Raw genomic sequence first — 22,657 nt, forward strand, 5'->3', positions numbered from 1 at the left:
CAGCAGTCCATCTCCCTTGAAGCCGTCCTCCGAAGCGTTGTTTTGCACCAGATCTGCAGACCGAATCAGCACCCACAAGCCTTCTCTACCCGCGGATATTCCCCGCAGATCTCTCAACGTTCCCCACTCCATTCCTGGTATGTCGAGTTCCGAGCCAGAGCAGTCCATGGACTGTGACGACAGCTTAGACATCGGTTCCCTGTTCCGGACCGGCCACGGAGCGTACTTGCCTTCCGAGGTGTCTGACGAAGACGTTGGCGAAGCGACCGGACCACAGGCTGCCAGCATAGCCCCGACGAGAAGGCCCAGCGCGCGTTCCCGTGGCACGGGGCGCGCCACTGTGACGGCCCGTGGTAGGAGAGCAGAAGATGAAGCGCCGCGCCGTGGACGCCCAAGAACGCGTGCGAGCGTGCCGGAGGGAGAGGCCGCTCGGCGCGGACGTGCGAGAGGCCGCGGGCGAAGACCAGTAGAGGCAGCTGCCCCGAGAGCCGGGAGCCGCCGGGGAAATGCAGGCCGCGGGGCCGCCGCGAGACGCCACGTACTTCCTGGTCGCACTGACCTCCAGGCCGCCGCCCCGGAAGCGGAAGCGGCCCCATTCGTAGCTCCGCCGAGCCGACAGGGGTCGTCAAGAGCCATTCTGCTGTCCCTGCTAGATGCTAGCAGATCAGTAGAAGCTCGTCTGAGGGCCCTGGAAACCCCCCCCCCCCCCCATTCCCCCCACGTTAGCCTCAGCCCAGCAGCAGCCGATCCTGCCCGGGCCGTTAAGAGCCATCCTGCTGTCCCTGCTAGATGCTAACAGATCAGTGGAGGCTCGCCTGAGGGCGCTGGAAATTCCCCCCCCCATTTCCCCCACGCTCGCCTCAGCCCAGCCGGCTCAGCAGCCGATCCCGCCCCCGCCCGCGCAGCAAGCCGACGTGCTCCCCACCACCACCCAACCCGCCCAGACGAATACCCTGGCATCCGCCACGCCCCCGGAGCACACCAAGCCCTCTCGGCTGGACCGGCTGCTGGACATGCCGCCCGCCGGCCCGGACGTCCAGGTGCAGCATTCCTGGAACAACGACGACCGCTCGCTCAACATCTTCGTCAAGGACGTCAACAAGCTGGTGCTCCACCGCCAACCCGTGGCGCAGAGCACGGACGCCATCCGCGGCCGGGTGGGCTACACGCAGGGACTGCACGTGTGGGAGATCAGCTGGGCCACGCGCCAGAGGGGGTCCCACGCCGTGGTCGGGGTGGCCACGGGCGACGCGCCGATGCATTCGGTGGGCTACACGGTCCTGGTGGGAAACAACACCGAGTCCTGGGGCTGGGACCTGGGCCGGTGTAAACTCTACCACGACGGCAAGAACCACGCGGGCAGAACCTACCCCGCCTTCCTGGAGCCCGACGACACCTTCATAATACCTAGGGGTGGCGTTCGGAGGACTTAAGGGCAGGAAGGTGTACCCCGCAGTGAGCGCCGTGTGGGGACACTGCGAAATACGAATCCGGTACATAAACGGACTCGATCCGGATCCCTCCCTCTGATGGACCTGTGCAGGCGCTCTGTGCGGGCGGCTCTAGGAAGGGACCGCCTGAGCGGAATCCACGGACTGCCCCTGCCCGCCTCTCTCAAGAGCTACCTGCTCTACCAAGGACGGGGTTGACGACCACAGCACACCGAGCATACCCCGGAGGACCAGTCACCCGTGGATGCGAAAGGACCCATGAGGAAAGTATCAGTACTTCAGCATTTAAACGGGCAATCTACCAGTCCAGTAAAAATCAGACGTATTCTCATCTCTTTAATACTCCGTCTGCCCGCAACGGCCCGCCCCACCAAACAGAAATACTGTCTTACATTGCTCTGAAAACACCACATGTACCGTAGGTGTCCCTCGTGCTTTGACTAAATAAAGCGAAGCTGACTGACAAGTTATTTGGGCTGTGATCTGACTATTCTATCCAGTGGGCATCTCAGCCTGCCTATTTCCGGCGCCTAAGCGGAAATCGCTTTCTGGCAAATGGCCAGCGGGAGTCACAATAATAATAATAATAATAATAATAATAATAATAACAACAATAATAATAATAACCACGCAAGGGGCCATTCTAACACCCCTGGCCCATGGAGCTTGTCTGAGCATCAGCTAAAATGAGTGTTACTGCATAACTTTCAGACCGAAGCCAGACGGCCCAGGGAATGCTGACGTCTTTCCGTGTTAAGCTACCCGGTCTTAATACACCACTTCCTGTTCTTAACGAATTTCAAAGTAAAATGCCGCTGGCATTTCTTCAGAAGCAGAATCAGAATGACTTTAATGATCCCCGAGGGGAAATTGGGAAAGGTTACAGTAGCTCGCTCACAGAACACACATAGCTTAAAATAAAATAAACAGTAGTAAATGCAATGCAAATGCAATATTAAGCAATAAGCAGAAAAAACACAACATAGCATAGAATAACTAGTAAATGCGCTAGAAGCAAAATTAAGTGGAATGTCTAAGTAGCAAAATACAAAATACGTCAGGTAAGTATACATTCCGTGTCAATTATCATTATTGCACCCTGGACTATATTAAGTCGGCTTGCCCTATACGCTACATGTGGCTCAGCCAGGCACAGTTAACCTATCGGCTGGCTCAGTCTCAGGGAGACTGAGCGTCTCCGAGGTGCTCTTTTAAGAGAGGCATTAAATAGACCAATGGCCACAGGCAGGAATGATTTCCTGTGCCTCTCCGTACTGCATCTAGGTGGAATCAGTCTCTCACTGAACGTACTCCTGTGTTCGACTAGCACGCCGTGGAGTGGGTGCGAGTCATTGTTCATGATGGAGCGTAGCCTGGACAACGTTCTCTTCTCTGACACCGCAGTCAGAGAGCCCAGATCCAGCCCCACAATGTCCCTGGCCTTACGGATCAGTTGTTGAGTCGTTGGCATCCGCTGCCCTCAGCCTGCTGCCCCAGCACACAATAGCATACAGGAAGGCACTAGCCCCCCTTCTGCCCCTTCTCGTCCATGGCTCACTACGTCAAGCTCAGGCCTCGGACCGGCCCCTCGGCTCCCCTGTTCCTCATCGCACCCTGTCACCACATGACAAGATCCTGGTTCACCCTGCACCTCAAGCAGACGCTCCAGCAATGCAACCTCCCGACGAAGAACTACTCCAGCCACTCCTTCAGGATCGAAGCGGCCACCTCGGCCGCCGAGCAAGGAGTGTCCTCCGCCTCCCTCCAGCAAATGGGCCGCTGGTCCTCATCGGCATTCTCCAGCTACATCCGCCCGGAGCAGGCGGCCATACTGGCGGCCCAAAGAACCCTCCTCCCTTAATCGGTGAGCATGGCAACGAACAGTGTGCCGGACTTTAAAATGTCTCGTTGGTGGCGGCTCCCCGTAAGCATGGCGCCCAGTAAGGCGCAGTAAATTCCCCGGCTCATTTTTGGGGGGGGATAGAGAAAGAGAGAGTCGGAGAAAGTCAGGGTAGTTGCGCCAAGGCAGCCAAGTAGGCCAAGCCGGGAAGCGCCAAGTCAAACATTAATGTACCAAGATCAAAAGCCTGACCGAGTTGGGAGCGCCAGCCGCAAATAGCTTGTAAGTCGCTAAAAAGGTCGAAGGCCGGAAAAGTACAATCGCGAAGCGCCAAGGCGGCCAGGTGAGCCAAGCTGGGAAGCGATATCGCGAGGTGCCCGACCGAGTTGGGAGCGCCAGCCGCAAATAGCTTGTAAGTCGCTAAAAAGGTCGAAGGCAGGAAAAGTACGTACCAAGATCGAAGGCCCGACTGAGTTGGGAGCGCCAGCCGCAAATAGCTTGTAAGTCGCTAAAAAGGTCGAAGGCAGGAAAAGTACGTACCAAGATCGAAGGCCCGACCGAGTTGGGAGCGCCAGTCGCAAATAGCTTGTAAGTCGCTAAAAAGGTCGAAGGCAGGAAAAGTACGTACCAAGATCGAAGGCCAGACCGAGTTGGGAGCGCCAGCCGCAAATAGCTTGTAAGTCGCTAAAAAGGTTGAAGGCAGGAAAAGTACGTACCAAGATCGAAGGCCCGACCGAGTTGGGAGCGCCAGCCGCAAATAGCTTGTAAGTCGCTAAAAAGGCCGAAGGCCGGAAAAGTACAATCGCGAAGCGCCAAGGCGGCCAGGTGAGCCAAGCTGGGAAGCGCTATCGCGAGGTGCCCGACCGAGGTGGGAGCGCCAGCCGCAAATAGCTGTAAGTCGCTAAAAAGGTCGAAGGCCAGAAAAGTACAATCAACTACCGGCGCCTGCAGATCTCAATTAACCTCCGGTAATCAGATCTTCCTTTTGGGGGATCTCCTAGCCTATGCAGGTGCCCTCCTCTTGCCTCAAGAGCAGCGCCACTGGCCAATGGAGTCATGCGCCAAAGTATTTGCCATGCACGCCGATTGCTAAATAAAGTTTGTCAAATCCTACCAACTGGCCTCTCATGATTGAAGTGAGGTCTCCAGACCATATTTCAAGCAGAAGGCCACTCATGCATAATCCGATCATCCCCTGACGACAGTCAAGTTCTAGCATAACGTGGTCATTCAAAGCCCTAGCATGACGCCTGCTATGACGTCAAATATGACGTCAGATAATCCTCATATATATAGCAAGGGTTCTACGTCACCTCTCTCTCTCTGGCCGATCATAGCAGCAGCTAGCTCTCAGCAGTCCATCTCCCTTGAAGCCGTCCTCCGAAGCGTTGTTTTGCCCCACCCACCTCCCCAGTCCGCCACCAACGAGTCTTGACTCCTGATCCCCCACGGGGGGGGGGGATCTCCTAGCCTATGCAGGTGCCCTCCTCTTGCCTCAAGAGCAGCGCCACTGGCCAATGGAGTCATGCGCCAAAGTATTTGCCATGCACGCCGATTGCTAAATAAAGTTTGTCAAATCCTACCAACTGGCCTCTCATGATTGAAATCAAAACACAAGTCAAGAACATATTACAGACATATCAAAACACAAGTCAAGAACATTACAGACATATCAAAACACAAGTCAAGAACATATACAGACATATCAAAACACAAGTCAAGAACATATTACAGACATATCAAAACACAAGTCAAGAACATTACAGACATATCAAAACACAAGTCAAGAACATATTACAGACATCAAACACAAGTCAAGAACATATTACAGACATATCAAAACACAAGTCAAGAACATATTACAGACATATCAAAACACAAGTCAAGAACATATTACAGACATATCAAAACACAAGTCAAGAACATACAGACATCAGTCAAACATACATCTATCTATAAATTTGGCAATGTGGGCAATCTCTGTTCTCTGTTTAAATTTTTGTCCGGCCACAGCTATGCCGTTTTATGTGTGATCGGGCTGAAACTTTCAGGGGGTGTAAAGAACAGCCGTGCAGGTGACCTGACAGAGCAGGATTTTTTAATTAGGTGATTGCCCTAATTACCTACCTGCCTACATGCCTATGTATGTCATCAGTAATGTCATCAATGATGTCATACCATCACTGATGATGTCATACATAGGCATTGTGACATCATTGTGACATCACTGATGTCATCAGTGGCACACACACACACACACACACAAGAGACTGAATGAGCGAGAGAGACTGAGGGAGAGAGAGAGGGGGAGATACTGAGGGAGAGAGGGGGAGAGAGATTGAGGGAGAGAGAGGGAGACATTTTGTTCAAGTTCAAGTTCACGATCAGCTTTATTGTCATTTAAGCAATACACAAGGCACGGCAGAAACAAAATGACGATTGCATCTAGCCCACAAATAGTGCAATTTCAAGAGAAGTACTGACAACCGACAATAAAGGTAGTAAATTAAAAAATAAAGTGCTTTAAGGAGATTATTGCACATGCTAAAGAGGTTTTTAAAACAGCATAAATAAATAAAATAGCCTACTCTAATTTAAAAACTAAATTAAAAACAAACATTAAACAGTACCAACGATGGTAGAGAAGGTCATAATAAAGTCTCTGTTTACCAACCATGGTAGTGTGTGAGGGATCAAAGAGTCCAAGTCCGAGTGTGTGTGTGTGTGTGTGTGTGAGTGGGGGGGGGGGAGGTGTCACAGGGAGTTAAGGAGCATGATGGCGTGTGGGAAAAAGCTCTTTCAGAACCGGGCTGATCTGCTCCGGATGCTGCGATATCTCTTGCCGGAAGGCAGGAGGGTGAACAGACTGTTGAAGGGGTGGGTGGGGTCTTTGGCAATGTTCAGGGCTTTGGATATGCAGCGTTTGTGTGCTGTCTCCTGGATGGTTGGGAGAGAGGTCCCAATGATTCTCTCCGCCGACCTCACCACCCTCTGCAGAGATTTCAGGTCCATGGCGTTGCTGTTTCCATACCAGAGGGAAACGCAGTTGGTTAGAATGCTCTCAATGGTCCCTCTGGGGGGGGTGGGCTTCGCTTCATTCGCCACAGGAAGTGCAGGCGTTGGTTAGCCCGCTTTGCCAGTGATGAGGAGTTGTGTGACCAGGACAGGTGCTCCGTGATGTGCAATTTGATGTTTTTGACTGTCTCTACTGTGGAGCCGTTGATGATGAGTGGATGGTGGTTGTGCTGGTTTTTCCTGAAGTCGATGATGATCTCTTTTGTTTTCTCGACGTTCAGCAGCAGGCTGTTGGTGTTACACCAGTCCACCAGGTGTTTCACCTCCTCCCTGTAGTCCTGTTCCCTGTCATCTTTGATGAGACCCACCACTGTCGTGTCATCCGCGTACTTTATGATGTGATTTGAGCTGGATTTGGCACGGCAGTCGTGGGTTAGCAGGGTGAACAGAATGACACTCAGGACACAGCCCTGGGGGGAGCCGGTGCTCAGTGAGATGGTGTTGGAGGAGTTGTCTCTGACTCGCACAGACTGGGGTCTGTTTGAGAGAAAGTCCAAAATCTAGTTACAGAGGGGGGTGTTCAGGCTGAGTATGCTGAGTTTGTTTACCAAGTGCTGGGGAATGATTGTGTTGAACGCTGAGCTGAAATCCACGAACAACAGGCGTGCATAGGTGTTTTTTGCCTCCAGGTGTTCAAGGCTTAGATGGGCTACACAAGCCACAGCGTCCTCAGCAGAGCGATTGGGGCGGGATCATGTCTATGTTCCCCGGGTTCTATGTTCCCCGGGTTCTATATTCCCCGTTTTTCACTAACCCTAAACCTAACCTCCCCCAGACCCTAACCCAAAACCTAACCTCTCCCACCCCCCATGCCTAAACCTAACCTCCCCCAGACCCTAACCCAAAACCTAACCTCTCCCAGGGAACATAGCGGGGAACATAGGACCCTATTTGGGAAAAGCGGGGAACATAGGACCCGGGGAACATAGGACCCGGGGAACATAGGGATGACCCCATTGGGGCGGTAGGCAAACTGAAATGGGTCTAGAGTGGGGGGGGAGTTTTGAAGTGATGTGCTTTCTGACAAGCCTGTCGAAGCACTTCATGATGATGGGGGTGAGTGCCACGGGGCGATAGTCATTGAGACACGAGATTGTGTTTTTTTTTTGCACAGGAATGATGGAGGTGGTTTTGAAGCACACTGGGACAAATGTCTGTGAGGACATGTGCTAGATGGTCAGCACATTCTCTGAGCACACAACCAGGTATGTTGTCCGGGCCTGCAGCTTTTTGGGAGTTGATTCTCCTCAGGGTCCTCCGGACATCAGCCGTGTCTAGGCTGAGTGCCTGTTCGTTGTGAAGGGGGGTGGCTTTGCTTGTAGGTGTGTTGTTGAGTGAGTCAAAACGGCCGAAAAAAGCATGAGTTCATTGAGGAAGGTGATGTCATTGTTGTTGCAGGGGAGGGGGGTGGGCTTATAGTCTGTGATGGTTTGGATCCCTTGCCACATGCGCCTGGTGTCACGAGAGTCGTGGAAGTGACCCTGGACTTTCTGCCCGTAGGCGCGCTTTGCCACTCGGATGGCTTTATTCAGGTTGGCTCTTGCTGATCTGAGGGCCAGCGGGTCACCTGATTTGAAGGCTGCGTCTCGAGCCCTCAGCATGGCGTGCACATCGGAGGTCAGCCAGGGTTTTTGGTTGGCGCGGTGGGAATGTTTTTAAAAAGACATACATCATCTGTGCACTTGCTTATGTATCCGGACACAGACTCAGCATATTCCTCCAGGTTGGTGTGTTGACCGACGGTGGCGGCCTCCCTGAACATTTGCCAGTCGGTGCATTCAAAGCAGTCTTGAAGTGCAGACATAGCTCCCTCTGGCCAGACCCTGATTTGCTTCACAGAGCGTTTCTTGCGGGTGAGCAGGGGTCTGTATGCAGGAATTAGCATCACAGAGAGGTGGTCTGAGGAGCCTAGATGGGGGCGGGGGGTTGCTTTGAATGCATTCTTGGGGGCACTTTACACGAGGACGGTTTCCTATGGAAACGGGGAATTATTTTATCGTTAGTGCCTCCCTTTTAGACGGCGACGGCAAATTCGCGCTTAGGAAACGACACATTTTAAAACCACCCTCCAGAGTGAAATTCTTGGTGACGCTCTCCGCTGAGCGCTCCATGTAATCACTTTGGAACGGCACATTTCAGAAACTCTGACGTGCCTGCACAGGCGACACACGCGATGCCGTGCGCGAGTTGGCAACCAAATAAAACGTCAGTATGAATTAAGTTTGGCAACATTCAGAATTAAGCTACACTGCGGCCAACTTCAGTTACATGTTCATAACGTTACGCCTACATTCCACTAGGTCCGTGTTCGGTCCGTCTGCGCTGCGGTACGGCATCGGAGCCGATACGTTTCCACTCTAATCATTGTGTCAACTCCCACCTACTCCGCTGCGTTGCGTGTCTACTCCGTCCCAGCTCCGACGATCCGGAGCTCTCCGAAAAAGATATGCAAGGGTTCTATTTTTCACGGATGACGGAGCAAAGCCGCAGCAAGTTGGGCGGAGCCAGGCATGAAATCAACAGGGCAGAGGTGTTTACAGCATTCAATATCAAGCCAGAGGACAAATATGTATGAGGAAAAGTTCATAATTGAAGTGGAAAACCACAAAATAATATATGACACAACACATCCTTTTTACAAGGACAACACCAAGCAAGTCCACCCCTCCTCTGCTCCTCCAGTTGGGAACAATGATCTTCTGCCTGTTTGTCGTTGTATTTATCCCACATACAAATTATGGTCTCGCTCGATTTCACCGTGAGAACCTGTCGGTCTCGTCACTCTAGCTGTCTGGCGCAGCTGAGCCGTGACGTGCTCTACACGCAGCCAGTGAGTGTTGCCGCAGCACAGAGCACGGAGCAAAACCGGAGCTCAGCCGCAAAGCAACGGAATGCAACCAGTGGAATGCCGGCGTTACTGCTGCGAGGAGCCGATGGCTGTACCCGGTCGGCATTTAACGTTATAGTTACAAAGTATGGGGCAGCATAAGGGACAAAATTAAGACTACTGAGAAGCCGTCGGAGGCTAAGCACGTCAACAGTGTTTTCTCACTGCCAGTAGCAGTAGGGTGACAGATCACAGTCAGCGCTCCCGGTCCTCGCTGCTCGTTAAAGATTTCCAATAGGCGTTATTCTGATAAACTGGTCACATATATGTTACATTCTCACCCGACAAATATTAAAACTTTAACAGTTTTGGGGTTTTTTTTAGCTTGAAAAAAGCTTTTTGGCAAGTCTAAATGACTGCGGAAAGTGTACTCTACTTCCGCGTTTAAAGCGAAATTACGTCATGCAGTAAGCGTCCTTGTATGGGCAAAGAATAAGGTGATCACACTGCCACCTAGCTACCTGGCATGTACATTACGGCGTTTTAAAAATTCAACAGCGCTCATGTAAACAGGGAGAAGGTGTGAAGGAAAAGGTGTGAAGGAAACGCTATTGTGTCGTTTCTTTCAGAAACTGTCCTCGTGTAAAGGGCCACTTGATGATGGTGTAGGCCAGATCTAGTGTATTGGCCCCTCTTGTGGCAAAGTCAACATGTTGGTAAAAGTGGGGGAGGACTTTTTTCATATTGGCCTGATTAAAATCGCCAGCCACAATGCACACACCATCAGGATGGATGGTTTGCAGATCACTGATGGAACGGTAGAGGGTATTCAGTGCCTCCTTGGTGTCTGCACTGGGGGGTATGTATACAGCTGAGATTGTTATGATACTGAATTATCTTGGTAAGTAGAAAGGACGGCATTTTATTGTTATCAACTCTATGTTTGGAGAGCAGTGGCTTGAGATCACTTTTGCATTACTACACCAGTTGTTGTTGATGTAGATGCAGAGGCCGCCGCCTCGGGATTTGCCGCTGAGAATGCAGCTCCTATCTGCACGGAAAGCTGTTAGCCCTGCTATGTGAAAGCTGTTAGCCCTGCTATGTGAAAGCTGTTAGCCCTGCTATGTGAATAGCGTTATCACCCTATTTTGCGTTATCACCCTATTTTGCGTTATCACCCTATTTTGTGCGCCAATAGGGCAGGTGACTGAGGTGAGGCCACGCAGCGGCCGTGCTGCGTATGCGAGCTGCAGCGCGGGCAAGGAATTGAGCGCGCGAGATGCCTAGTACAGCAAATCATACATACATACAGACATATCAAACATACAGTACATATCAGTGGTTAGGTAGCATTTGTACCATGACTGTAAAATAATGTATTAACTTCATTAAAGACTGCATTTTAGTTGGATGTTTTTCTTCACTTGGAGGAAAAAGTTGGCCCTTAGATTCCCTGCCTACTGTAGCAACACGAGGGTCGCAGGTTCCCGTCCCCGTGTTACCGCCGGCTTGGTCGGGCGTCCATACAGGCAGGCACAATTAGCTGTGTCTGCGGATGGGAGGCCGGATTGAGGGTATGTGTCCTGTTTGCTGCACTAGCGCCTCCTCTGTTCGGTCGGGGCGCCTGTTCGGGGCGGAAGGGAACTGGTGGGAATTGCGTGATCCTCCCACGTGCTACGTCCTGCTGGTGAAGCTCCCCGTTGTCGGGTGAAAAGAAGCGGCTGGCAACTGCGCATGTCTCGGAGGAAGCATGGTGCTAGTCTACGGCTCTCCCCAGATCGGCAGAGGGTGGAGCAGCGATCGGGGCAGCAGGGGGGAAATTAGCCAAGTACAATTGGGGAGAAAAATGGGAAAAAAAAAAAAAAAAAAAAAATGTTGGCCCTCACTTTTCTCTAAAATGCCTCATTAGCACCGTAAACAGGGTTCCCACACCTTAAACATCAAAATCAAGGCCTTTCCATGCCCAATTCCCTCAAATTCAAGGACCAAACATGGCATAGTTTGAGACATGGATCAAGGTTAATTACTGTTACTGTAACACTGAGAATTGAGAGAATGGCACATTCGTGACCGTCAGGTCCAGGCGGGTAAGTACAGTAGAAAAATCTCAAAAGAACTTCAATTTCTATTCTTGCACAAAATATTTAAATTCAAGCACTTTCAATGACACATGTATTTATGTCTATTTTCAAAAACTTTCAAGGCCTTGAGTATTTTCCACTCAAATTCACATACTTTTGGATTTCAAGGACCTTTGGGAACCCTGTGTAAAGTATTGCTCATTAAGACCAAACGGGGGAAATAACAAATAAGCCAACAAAAATTCAACATGTCAATGTCTAGGTATCTCTTTATTTTGTTGAAAAACACATTTTGTTACCTTCATTTCTATTTGTTTGTTTTCAGCATTCTTGAAAAGGAGTTTTACCCTGGTTTTCCCATCATCAGAGGAGCCTTTCAGCTGGGAGAACTTATATCTCCACAGCACGCTCTACAAGGAACGGAAGGGAAAATAATGACAGGGATTTCACTGATGAACGCAGAATTTACAATATCACATCACTCCCTGCAAAAGAGAAAAGAACTGCCATATGGTGGTACTTTGAAGATATGTGTGTGTGTGTGTGTGTGTGTACCGTATATACGGTATGTATGTATATATATATATATGTATATATATATATATATATATATATATATATACCGGTACATACACACACGTACACATACTTTAATGAGTCATGTATCATTCTTTAAGCAATCTGGGAATCCATAAGTTAAAAACCGGAAGTCAACACTGAGGCTCTTGGCCACGCCCCTTTATGCTACTTTTATCGGCCACCTATATCCCGTTCTTCCTGTGTTTACAGTCCGACCAACAACAGCACTGCAAAAGAAACGTGGCGCTAACAGACAGCCTTCTGTCGCAAGTTGCTAGGAACGATATTATTCTTCGACCATGCCAACAGATTTTCATGCAAATCGAAAATCTGAGGTGAAGATCATACAGTTGATCCATTATTAAGAAATGTTAAGATTTTGTGCTGATACATTGCTGCAGTGGTACCGCAGTGCAGTGGCCAAACAAAATAAGTAACAACTGCATGTTTTTTGTTCTGTTTTCCCTCTTCTTTCCCTCTCTCTCCTCTTCTCCCTCCCTCTGCTCTCCCCCTCCCTCTCTTCTCTTATACAGTATGCTTGTTTTTATTATGCTTTATATATGATTCTTCATATCTGTTTATTGATTGTGCTTAGCTATATTTAGCTAAATCTACCTAAGCACAATCAATAAACAGATATGAACCTGTCTTAACCTGTTAGCACAGGAAAATACAATTTTAAAACATACAGAAATACTCATTGTAATAGGTGAGCACATCAATAAACTATGTGTCATATATTTATTTAATTAGAAATAAAATTTTGGTAACCCTTTATTTTACAGGTACCCTAGTTACATATGAACTATTTGTAATTACACATGAACACCAAATATAATTACACAGTAATTACCAATAGTTCTAAATTACGTTCATATGTAGTTACATTGTAACAGACCTGTAAAATGGAATGAGTCTGTTCAACTGTAGTTCATATGTAGTTACATTGTAACAGACCTGTAAAGTGGAGTGAGACCGTTCAACTGTAGTTCATATGTAGTTACATGGTACCGGACCTGTAAAGTGGAGTGAGACTGTTCAACTGTAGTTCATATGTAGTTACATGGTACCGGACCTGTAAAGTGGAGTGAATCTGTTCAACTGTAGTTCATATGTAGTTACATGGTACCGGACCTGTAAAGTGGAGTGAGTCTGTTCAACTGTAGTTCATATGTAGTTACATGGTACCGGACCTGTAAAGTGGAGTGAATCTTTTCAACTGTAGTTCATATGTAGTTACATGGTACCGGACCTGTAAAGTGGAGTGAATCTTTTCAACTGTAGGTCATATGTAGTTACATGGTAGCGGACCTGTAAAGAAGCTCCCGGCATGGGACAGAGATTGCTAAAACCCAGTGGTGGATTCGAACCACTGAACTTCTGATTGCAAAGCAAGCGGCTTTAACCACTCAGCCACGAGGGCCTTCCAAATTTCATGGTGGAGTTTAAGAGGATAACTGTATGTCAGTCAGATGTAGTTGCTGTCACTTCATAGCTTTGTTATTATACACAGAGACTTGGGGGAAAATATCGATACTTTATTTAGTTGTAGGTAGGGATGTCGAAAATCATAATTTTTCTTGACCGACAACCGACACTCATTAGCCGACAACTGTCGGTTAACCGAGAAGATTAAAATGCGCTATTTGACTGTCTGTGCCCCATTAAACAATTACCACAACAAATGCTTGATTTTTTTCATTAGAAAGCGTTTATTTTTTACATCTACAAGCAGAAAAAAACAAGTTGAAGCTTCCAGCCATCTAAACAAAAACATTCCTCCGATAGGCTATACTTTAGAGCTGCACGCATTGCATATTATAGGCACGTCAATTGACACGCAGCTGCCCGGTGAAGTAATGTTTGAGCGGACGACAGCCCAGGCTGCAGGGCGCACTGACAAAGTGTGCAGCATCACTACAGTATCTTCTCCTCACTAATCCCACAGTGGTTTACCTGCTTTTGGTCTCACCCCTTATTCCTCTCTCTTCACACACGCGACGAGGGCTCTGCTCTCTGTGTGTCTCGCTGGGCTCCACATTACACACACAGTTATGAAGACGAGTCACACGCAGCTGTCAGTAGCCGCTTTCACACCGGCCTTGAAAGTGTCAATGAATACAGTCTACAAACAATCCGTCTCTGTCCCGTTCTGAAACAATTTCTCCGAACTGCGATGTGTTGGACAGTAAAGACTAACGTTAATTGTTACTTTTCAATCGTCAATTAGACCGCTTCATGTCTGCATCTTTAGGACACGGTAAAAACTACTGTTTGATCAGTGCGCGCTGAACGCTGTGAGATTAGCAAGGTGTCGGGTTTCAGGCCATGCGCTTCTCTCTCTCTCTCTCTCTCTCTCTCTCTCTCTCTCTCTGCATGTGTTTAGGAGACGTGAATTTTTTTTTTAACCGTTTAACTGATAGTATTAATCGGTTAATGTTCTAACGGTCGATTATCGGTTAAACGGTTATCGGTTGACATCCCTAGTTGTAGGTATGATTTTGTCCAGAATTCCAATACAAAAATTCTAATAAAAGTATTGTAGATATAGAGGTAACAGTGAAACTATAATCAAAATAGCCATTCTTCTACATTCTAATTGTTAGCTTATTGTAAATGAGTCATTTCCCCATCAATTTCCCAATTTCTCAATTTGTTGGGGACCCAGTCGAAGCCCCTCAAAGACCCCTTTGGTCAGCAGACCCCCGGATCATCTCTCCCCAAAGTCTATACCCCCCCCCCCCCCCCCCCAAGTCTATAAACCCCCTAAACCGCATAAGGGGGGAACTCCCCCCTATTTGCTAAATAAATTGTATGCACTGTGCTCTAGAAACATTTAGTTATATTTAAAGATTTTAAATAAAAAAATACATTCTAATAATTTTCTGAATTGTGGTGTAAATAGTCCCATGAGCCATTTACAGCTCATGGGGGGGGGGGGGGGGGGGGGGGGCTGACACAGTCACACTGCAGAAATGCATTCACATTAATCAATATTGCCTGTCTTTCAAGCTACAACTAACAAAGTATCAACATTTTCCCCCAAGTCTATGCTTATAATAACAAAGATAGGAAGTGACAACTACATCTGACTGACATACAGTTATCATCCAAACTCCACTAAGAAAGTTGGAAAGCCCTCGTGGCTGAGTGGTTAAAGCCGCCAGCTTTGCAATCTGAAGTTCAGTGGTTCGAATCCCCCACTGGCTTTTAGCAATCTCTGTCCCAGGCCCAGTCTTTACAGGTCCGGTGCCATGTAACTACATATGAACTACAGTTAAATAGACTCACTCCACTTTACAGGTCTGTTACCATGTAACTACATATGAAGTGAGGTCTCTAGACCATAGTTCAAGCAGAAGGCCATTCGTGCATAATCTAATCCGATCACCCCTGACGTCAATCAAGTTCTAGTATGACGTGGTCAGTCAAAGTCTTAGTATGACGTCCGTAATGACGTCATAAAACGTCAGTTAATTCTCATATATATAGCAAGGGTTCTACGTCACCTCTCTCTCTCTGGCCGATCATAACAGCAGCAGCTTCACAGCAGTCCATCTCCCTTGAGCCCTCCTCCGGAGCGTTGTTTTGCACCATATCCGGAGACCGAATCAGCACCCTCAAGCCTTCTCTACCCGTGGAAATCCAACGCAGATATTCCCCGCATATTCCTCAACGTTTCCCACTCCATTCCCGGCATGTCGAGCTCCGAGCCAGAGCAGTCCACGGACAGCGACAGCAGCTCAGCCAACGAGACCCCGTTCCAGATCGGCCACGGTGCGTTCTTGCTTTCCGAGACGTCTGATGAAGACGTTGGCGAAGCGGCCGGACCACAGGCCGCCAACGCAGCCACGATGAAAAGGCCCGGCGCGCGTTCCCGTGGCACGGGGCGCGCCACTGCGACGGCCCTTGGAAGGAAAGCAGATTTAACGAAGTGCCGCGTGCGCCCGGTCGCCCAAGAACGCGTGCGAGCGTGCCAGAGGGGGAGGCCGCTCGGCGTGGACGTGCGAGAGGCCGCGGACGAAGATCAGCAGAGGCAGCCGCTCCGAGAGCGGGGAGACGCCGGGGAAATACAGGCCGTGGGGCCACCGCGAGACGCCATGTCCTTCCTAGCCGCACTGACCTCCAGGCCGCCGCCCCGGAAGCGGAAACGGCACCATTCGCAGCTCCGCCGAGCCGACAGGGGTCGTCAAGAGCCATTCTGCTGTCCCTGCTAGATGCTAGCAGATCAGTGGATGCTCGTCTGAGGGCCCTGGAAACCCCCCCCCCCCCCTTTCCCCCCACGTTCGCCACAGCCCAGCCAGTGCAGCAGCCGATCCCGCCCCCGCCCACGCAGCAAGCCGACGTGCTCCTCACCACCGCCCAACCCGCCCAGATGAACACCCTGGCGTCCGCCACGCCCGCCATCTCATTTGGTATGCCTTTTGTTTCTCCCTGTGCCGATGTGTCTCCCAGGTTGAGATCCCAGATTTTGAAGGGCAGAGACATCAATTTAGTTAACATACTCCTGCGCCCACCCCCGCTCCCGCTGCCCGCAAAGGACCCGCCCCCCACCAAACAAGAAATATTGATTTACATTGCTTTGAAAACACCACATGTACTGTAGGTGTCCCTCGTGTTTGATTAAATAAAGCGAGTTGATCGACAATCTACCCGGTCTGCGATCTGATCATCCCATCTTTAAACGCCCACTAATAACAATAGTAATAACACAAAAAAGGGCCAAGCCGGGAACCCCTAAGCCACTAAGTCACCAACCCCTAAGTCATCCCCTAAGCCACCAAGTCACCAACCCCTAAGTCATCCCCTAAGCCACTAAGTCACCAACCCCTAAGTCATCCCCTAAGCCACTAAGTCACCAACCCCTAAGCCATCCCCTAAGCCACTAAGTCACCAACCCCTAAGCCATCCCCTAAGCCACCAAGTCACCAACCCCTAAGCCATCCCCTAAGCCACTAAGTCACCAACCCCTAAGTCACCCCTAAGCCACTAAGTCACCAACCCCTAAGTCATCCCCTAAGCCACTAAGTCACCAACCCCCCTAAGCCACTAAGTCACCAACCCCTAAGCCATCCCCTAAGCCACCAAGTCACCAACCCCTAAGTTCATCCCCCAAGCCACTAAGTCACCAACCCCTAAGTCACCCCCTAAGCCACTAAGTCACCAACCCCCCTAAGCCACTAAGTCACCAACCCCTAAGCCATCCCCTAAGCCACCAAGTCACCAACCCCTAAGTTCATCCCCCAAGCCACTAAGTCACCAACCCCTAAGTCACCCCCTAAGCCACTAAGTCACCAACCCCTAAGCCACCAAGTCACCAACCCCTAAGTCATCCCCCAAGCCACTAAGTCACCAACCCCTAAGTCACCCCCTAAGCCACTAAGTCACCAACCCCCCTAAGCCACTAAGTCACCAACCCCTAAGCCATCCCCTAAGCCACCAAGTCACCAACCCCTAAGTTCATCCCCCAAGCCACTAAGTCACCAACCCCTAAGTCACCCCCTAAGCCACTAAGTCACCAACCCCTAAGCCACCAAGTCACCAACCCCTAAGTCATCCCCCAAGCCACTAAGTCACCAACCCCTAAGTCACCCCCTAAGCCACTAAGTCACCAGCCCCTAAGCCACCAAGTCACCAACCCCTAAGCCATCCCCCAAGCCACTAAGTCACCAACCCCTAAGTCACCCCCTAAGCCACTAAGTCACCAACCCCTAAGCCACCAAGTCACCAACCCCTAAGTCATCCCCCAAGCCACTAAGTCACCAACCCCTAAGTCACCCCCTAAGCCACTAAGTCACCAGCCCCTAAGCCACCAAGTCACCAACCCCTAAGCCATCCCCCAAGCCACTAAGTCACCAACCCCTAAATCACCCCCTAAGCCACTAAGTCACCAACCCCTAAGTCATCCCCTAAGCCACTAAGTCACCAACCCCTAAGTCATCCCCTAAGCCACTAAGTCACCAACCCCTAAGCCATCCTAACTCCTGGAAACAATCTACTCCGCATGGCTCGCTACATCAGGCTCAGGCCTCAGACTGGCCCCAGCGCCAAGTTGGGAAGCCACTAAGTCACCCAGGCCAAGTCGGGTCACCAACCCCTAAGTCATCCAAGTCCAGCGCCCAGTCGGGAAATCTCTAAGTCACCCAGGCCAAGTTGGGAACCCCTAAGTCACTAAGTCACCAACCCCTAAGTCATCCAGCACCTCAAGAGGACGCCCCAGCTGGTCTTCATCAGCTCTCCAGCTACACCCGCCCAGAGCAGGCGGCCATACCGCGGCCCAAAGAACCCTCCTTCCTCAATCGGCGAGCATGGCAACAAACAGTGTCCCGGGCTCCGTGCCAAAATGTCTCGTTGGTGGTGGCTCCCCGAAAGCACAGCGCCCAGTAGGCGCAGTAAATCTCCCGGATCATTTTTTGGGGGAGAGAGAGAGTCGAGAGAGAGAGTCAGGGTCAGTCAGAAGGCCAAGTCGTGCGGCGCGCAAGGCCCGACCGAGCTGGGAAGCGCCAGCCGCAACGCAAGTAGGGGGGTCAAGATCGAAGGCCCGACCGAGTTGGGAAGCGCCAGCCGCAAGTAGCCATAAGTCGTTAAAAGGTCGAAGGCCAGAAAAGTACAATCAACTACCGGTGCCCGCAGATCTCAATTAACCTCCGGTAATCAGATCTTCCTTTTGGGGGGATCTCCTAGCCTAAGCAGATGCCCTCCTCTTGCCTCAAGAGCAGCGCCACTGGCTAATGGAGTCATGCGCCAAAGCATTTGCCATGCATGCCGATTGCTAAATAAAGTTTGTTAAATCCTACGAACTGGCCTCTCATGATTGAAGTGAGGTCTCTAGACCATAGTTCAAGCAGAAGGCCATTCGTGCATAATCTAATCCGATCACCCCTGACGTCAATCAAGTTCTAGTATGACGTGGTCAGTCAAAGTCTTAGTATGACGTCCGTAATGACGTCAGATATGACGTCAGTTAATTCTCATATATATAGCAAGGGTTCTACGTCACCTCTCTCTCTCTGGCCGATCATAACAGCAGCAGCTTCACAGCAGTCTATCTCCCTTGAGCCCTCCTCCGGAGCGTTGTTTTGCCCCACCCACCTCCCCAGTCCGCCACCAACGAGTCGTGACTCCTGATCCCCCACGGGGGGGGGATCTCCTAGCCTAAGCAGATGCCCTCCTCTTGCCTCAAGAGCAGCGCCACTGGCTAATGGAGTCATGCGCCAAAGCATTTGCCATGCATGCCGATTGCTAAATAAAGTTTGTTAAATCCTACGAACTGGCCTCTCATGATTGAACTACAGTTGAATAGACTCACTCCACTTTACAGGTCTGTTACCATGTAACTACATATGAACATAATTTATAACTATTGGTAATTACTGTGTAATTACATTTGGTGTTCATGTGTAATTACAAATAGTTCATATGTAACTAGGGTACCTGTAAAATAAAGGGTTACCAAAATTTTTGATGGCACAAGGGGTTTCTGGTCTATTCCCCCCCCCCCCCCCGCTTTCAGTCTAAACAGGTTGAAAGCTTAATATTGTTTGGCCCACGACTTATATTTTTCTGTATGCGGCCCACAACCAAAAAAGTTTGGCCACCCCTGACTAGACACATTGTAAAGTCCTCTGGGACATGCTTGCTATACAAATTAAATTGACTTGACATACGTCACGGACGAAGGCCGTCAGATATTGAAAATGTACCTTAAATACACAGAAACTCCATTAGATCATCACTTAATAATGGCACACTACCCTGTGATGTAGGTAAAAAGTCATTTTATTCAGAAAATCACTCCATTGTGCCAGATAGGTAGCATTCCAGAGGCTGGTATAATATTTTGAGGTGTTTAACCGACATTCCCAAATGCACTGGAAGCCCAAGGTAGCGGTGAATGAGCACAAAACATAGTATATCAATACGGGGGGTGGGGGGTGGGGGGGTCAAACAGAGGTCTACTGTAAGCTGCGATTAATGCAAGGGCAGCACAGGACCCACATGTCAAAAACAAGGTTATTTTTCTTTCAAGTGAGAAGCAATTTACCTTTGAAGTGCCTTCTGAGCAGTTGAAGCCTGATCCAAAGTCTATGGTGAAGCACTGAACGTTCCCCTGGCTGCTGCACATGTAGCTTTTCGACTGGTGAGAGATAGAGTTTATATCAATACATGTCCATGATCGATCAAATACTACAACTGCAGAACATACTGTACATTACCTTACATCTTGTAACTATGGCTCTACTGTACATAGAGATATGGCCATTTTGGAATTTGAGGGAGTAATTTAGCCAGCTATTACCAGTGGAAAGAATGGAAAAATCCGGGACGTCCATGACTGATCAAATGGACCTACAGTATGTGATTCTGTTCCAATATAATTTTCAAAACTACCAATTTAAGCGCCAAACTACTTGATATTTTTTGGATTATCTGCATGTCAAAAAAGAGCTACAGTATGTGAACACAATTTGAAGAGAGAATTCTAATTTTTTAACCCCCATTTATTCAGGTGGACATCCATGGTCATTGATTTTAAACAATACTGTGTCCTGAATATCCAGTGGTTATGCTGATTTTTACGTCATTTTTGATAGTTGATCATAAGAATCTCTTCCCATGTCGTTCCTTTGTTCATTATGTATTTTTCCTGGCTTGACTTTAGAGTGTGCAGAACTCTGTAGTTATGATGTATTTTGGCTGGCTTGACTTTAGAGTGTGCAGAACTCTGTAGTCATGATGTATTTTGGCTGGCTTGACTTTAGAGTGTGCAGAACTCTGGGTTGACTTTAGAGTGTGCAGAATATTGAATATGTAATATCACCAGATATACTCTCAAAATTACTTTTCACTTACGCATACAGTAGGTGTGGTTAGTAACCTATGGCAGAGATTATCGAACAAGGCTCAAGCCACCATCAAATTAAAACTCCAGTAAAAAGCAAACCTTTTTTGTACCTTTTATTATTTTTTGGCATTCTTTTGGTATATCACATGACAAAGGCCAGGCACATGAGCCAACTGAGCCAGTACGACGCCACCATAGACATGACATTTTATAACTCACAACATCCAGAGTAGTTTATGTGCCAAATTGCGGTGAAAGTTAACACAGGATTACCCCTCGTCGCGAGCTAATAGACCCTGTCAACGTTGAGTTGGATTTCATCATCTCACACCATGCTAATAAACAGAAAGTGAGAGGAAAGGTGCAGCCAAGACAAATATCCCAGCTATATGCCCCCTTGTTTCCATCCCCGTCCGTAATGTTTATTTAATGCCCGCATCCACTCAGTTTGAAGGTTGGCCCGTGTTCCACTCCGCTGAGTGCTCCTCAGAAGCCACAGGGGGCTCGCCTAATTGGCTGGAGGACAGAAGATCACAGCCTAACTGAAATCCTTCATCACTTCCATTGGTTTCCCCAAGGACGATGTCCCAAGTTTGCACCATAATAGTACTCTTTGCGGTTTGATTTTTTGTGTGATAAGGGCACACACAGAAAAATCCACGCAGCCCCAGGCTTGAAGTTGAGTATCACTCATTTAGAACATGTACTCATAAAGCGTGAACCTGCCGACCCCCCGTCCTTCTGCATCTCTGTCTTGTTTGCTTTGCCATCTCATTCAAATTGTCCGTGTTATTGTCCACTTTATTGTTTTGTCCCAGTGGGGCATCCATCCGTCTTTGAATTGCCCTGCCCAATGTTTCTTCCATTTATTACTATTCCTTGTCCTTGCTGTGGCTCGTAGGATAGGTGCAGTAGGTTGTCTTTGCTGTGGCTCGTAGGATAGGTGCAGTACAGTAGGTTGTCTTTGCTGTGGCTCGTAGGATAGGTGCAGTAGGTTGTCTTTGCTGTGGCTCGTAGGATAGGTGCAGTAGGTTGTCTTTGCTGTGGCTCGTAGGATAGGTGCAGTAGGTTGTCTTTGCTGTGGCTCGTAGGATAGGTGCAGTACAGTAGGTTGTCTTTGCTGTGGCTCGTAGGATAGGTGCAGTAGGTTGTCTTTGCTGTGGCTCGTAGGATAGGTGCAGTACAGTAGGTTGTCTTTGCTGTGGCTCGTAGGATAGGTGCAGTAGGTTGTCTTTGCTGTGGCTCGTAGGATAGGTGCAGTACAGTAGGTTGTCTTTGCTGTGGCTCGTAGGATAGGTGCAGTAGGTTGTCTTTGCTGTGGCTCGTAGGATAGGTGCAGTAGGTTGTCTTTGCTGTGGCTTGTAGGATAGGTGCAGTAGGTTGTCTTTGAGATGAGATGAGATATACTTTATTGTCCCCGGAGGGAAATTTGTCTTGGGCATTAAAGTGCACAAAGCCGCAACCCGGCGTTACAAACAACGTTCTAATGGCCTGCAGGGAACAACCCCACTGGCTGCAAAACAAAGCGCCCTATGAGTTTCTTCCTGCAGGCCAACAATCATGTAGTAGCTGTACTATAGCTGCTACCATTACGTATGTCTAATGTTTAATTGTATGTTTAATTAGGTCTATGCCATTTGCACCTGTGCAAACAGCATGTTAATTATGTTTAATTATGTTTAAAGTATGTCCATGAATATGTCACTGTTTTTGACTTGTCTTATAGACCAAATCAGCGGGGATGTTTACATTTACTTCCGGTTACCCCTGGGTCCACACATTATAATGGCGGTGGACGGCACAAACTGACGTGTTGAAGACAAAAACAGACAAAGAAGACAAAAATGGTTCGTCCGTGTTGTGTTGTTGTTTAATATCATTCATAACAACACTTTCACTAACGTTAGTGGAGACCAGACTAGCTAATTTACCTGTTGGACCAGACCAGAGTAGACTTGA

General features: G+C 49.0%; 1 protein-coding gene and 1 pseudogene across 2 annotated transcripts in view; one reads left to right on the plus strand and one right to left on the minus strand.

Moving 5' to 3' along the window:
* Nucleotides 1–22,657, minus strand: part of sntg2 (syntrophin, gamma 2) — a gene marked incomplete at its 5' end in the record, with an annotated part of 206,049 nt that overhangs the window by 1,114 nt on the left and 182,278 nt on the right. Inside the window, 2 exons of the mRNA XM_083633124.1 lie at nt 11,574–11,684; nt 19,898–19,990. Of these exons, the coding sequence (XP_083489250.1) occupies nt 11,574–11,684; nt 19,898–19,990 (204 nt within the window). The remainder of the gene's footprint in view (nt 1–11,573; nt 11,685–19,897; nt 19,991–22,657) is intronic.
* LOC310774222 (SPRY domain-containing SOCS box protein 1 pseudogene) lies at nt 790–1,649 on the plus strand (annotated as a pseudogene). The gene is made up of 2 exons: nt 790–813; nt 945–1,649. The product of its transcript is annotated as an SPRY domain-containing SOCS box protein 1 pseudogene (transcript).

The sequence above is a fragment of the Poromitra crassiceps genome, assembly GCF_964638095.1.
Source record: "Poromitra crassiceps genome assembly, chromosome: 3".
Taxonomy (NCBI): Eukaryota; Metazoa; Chordata; class Actinopteri; order Beryciformes; family Melamphaidae; genus Poromitra; species Poromitra crassiceps.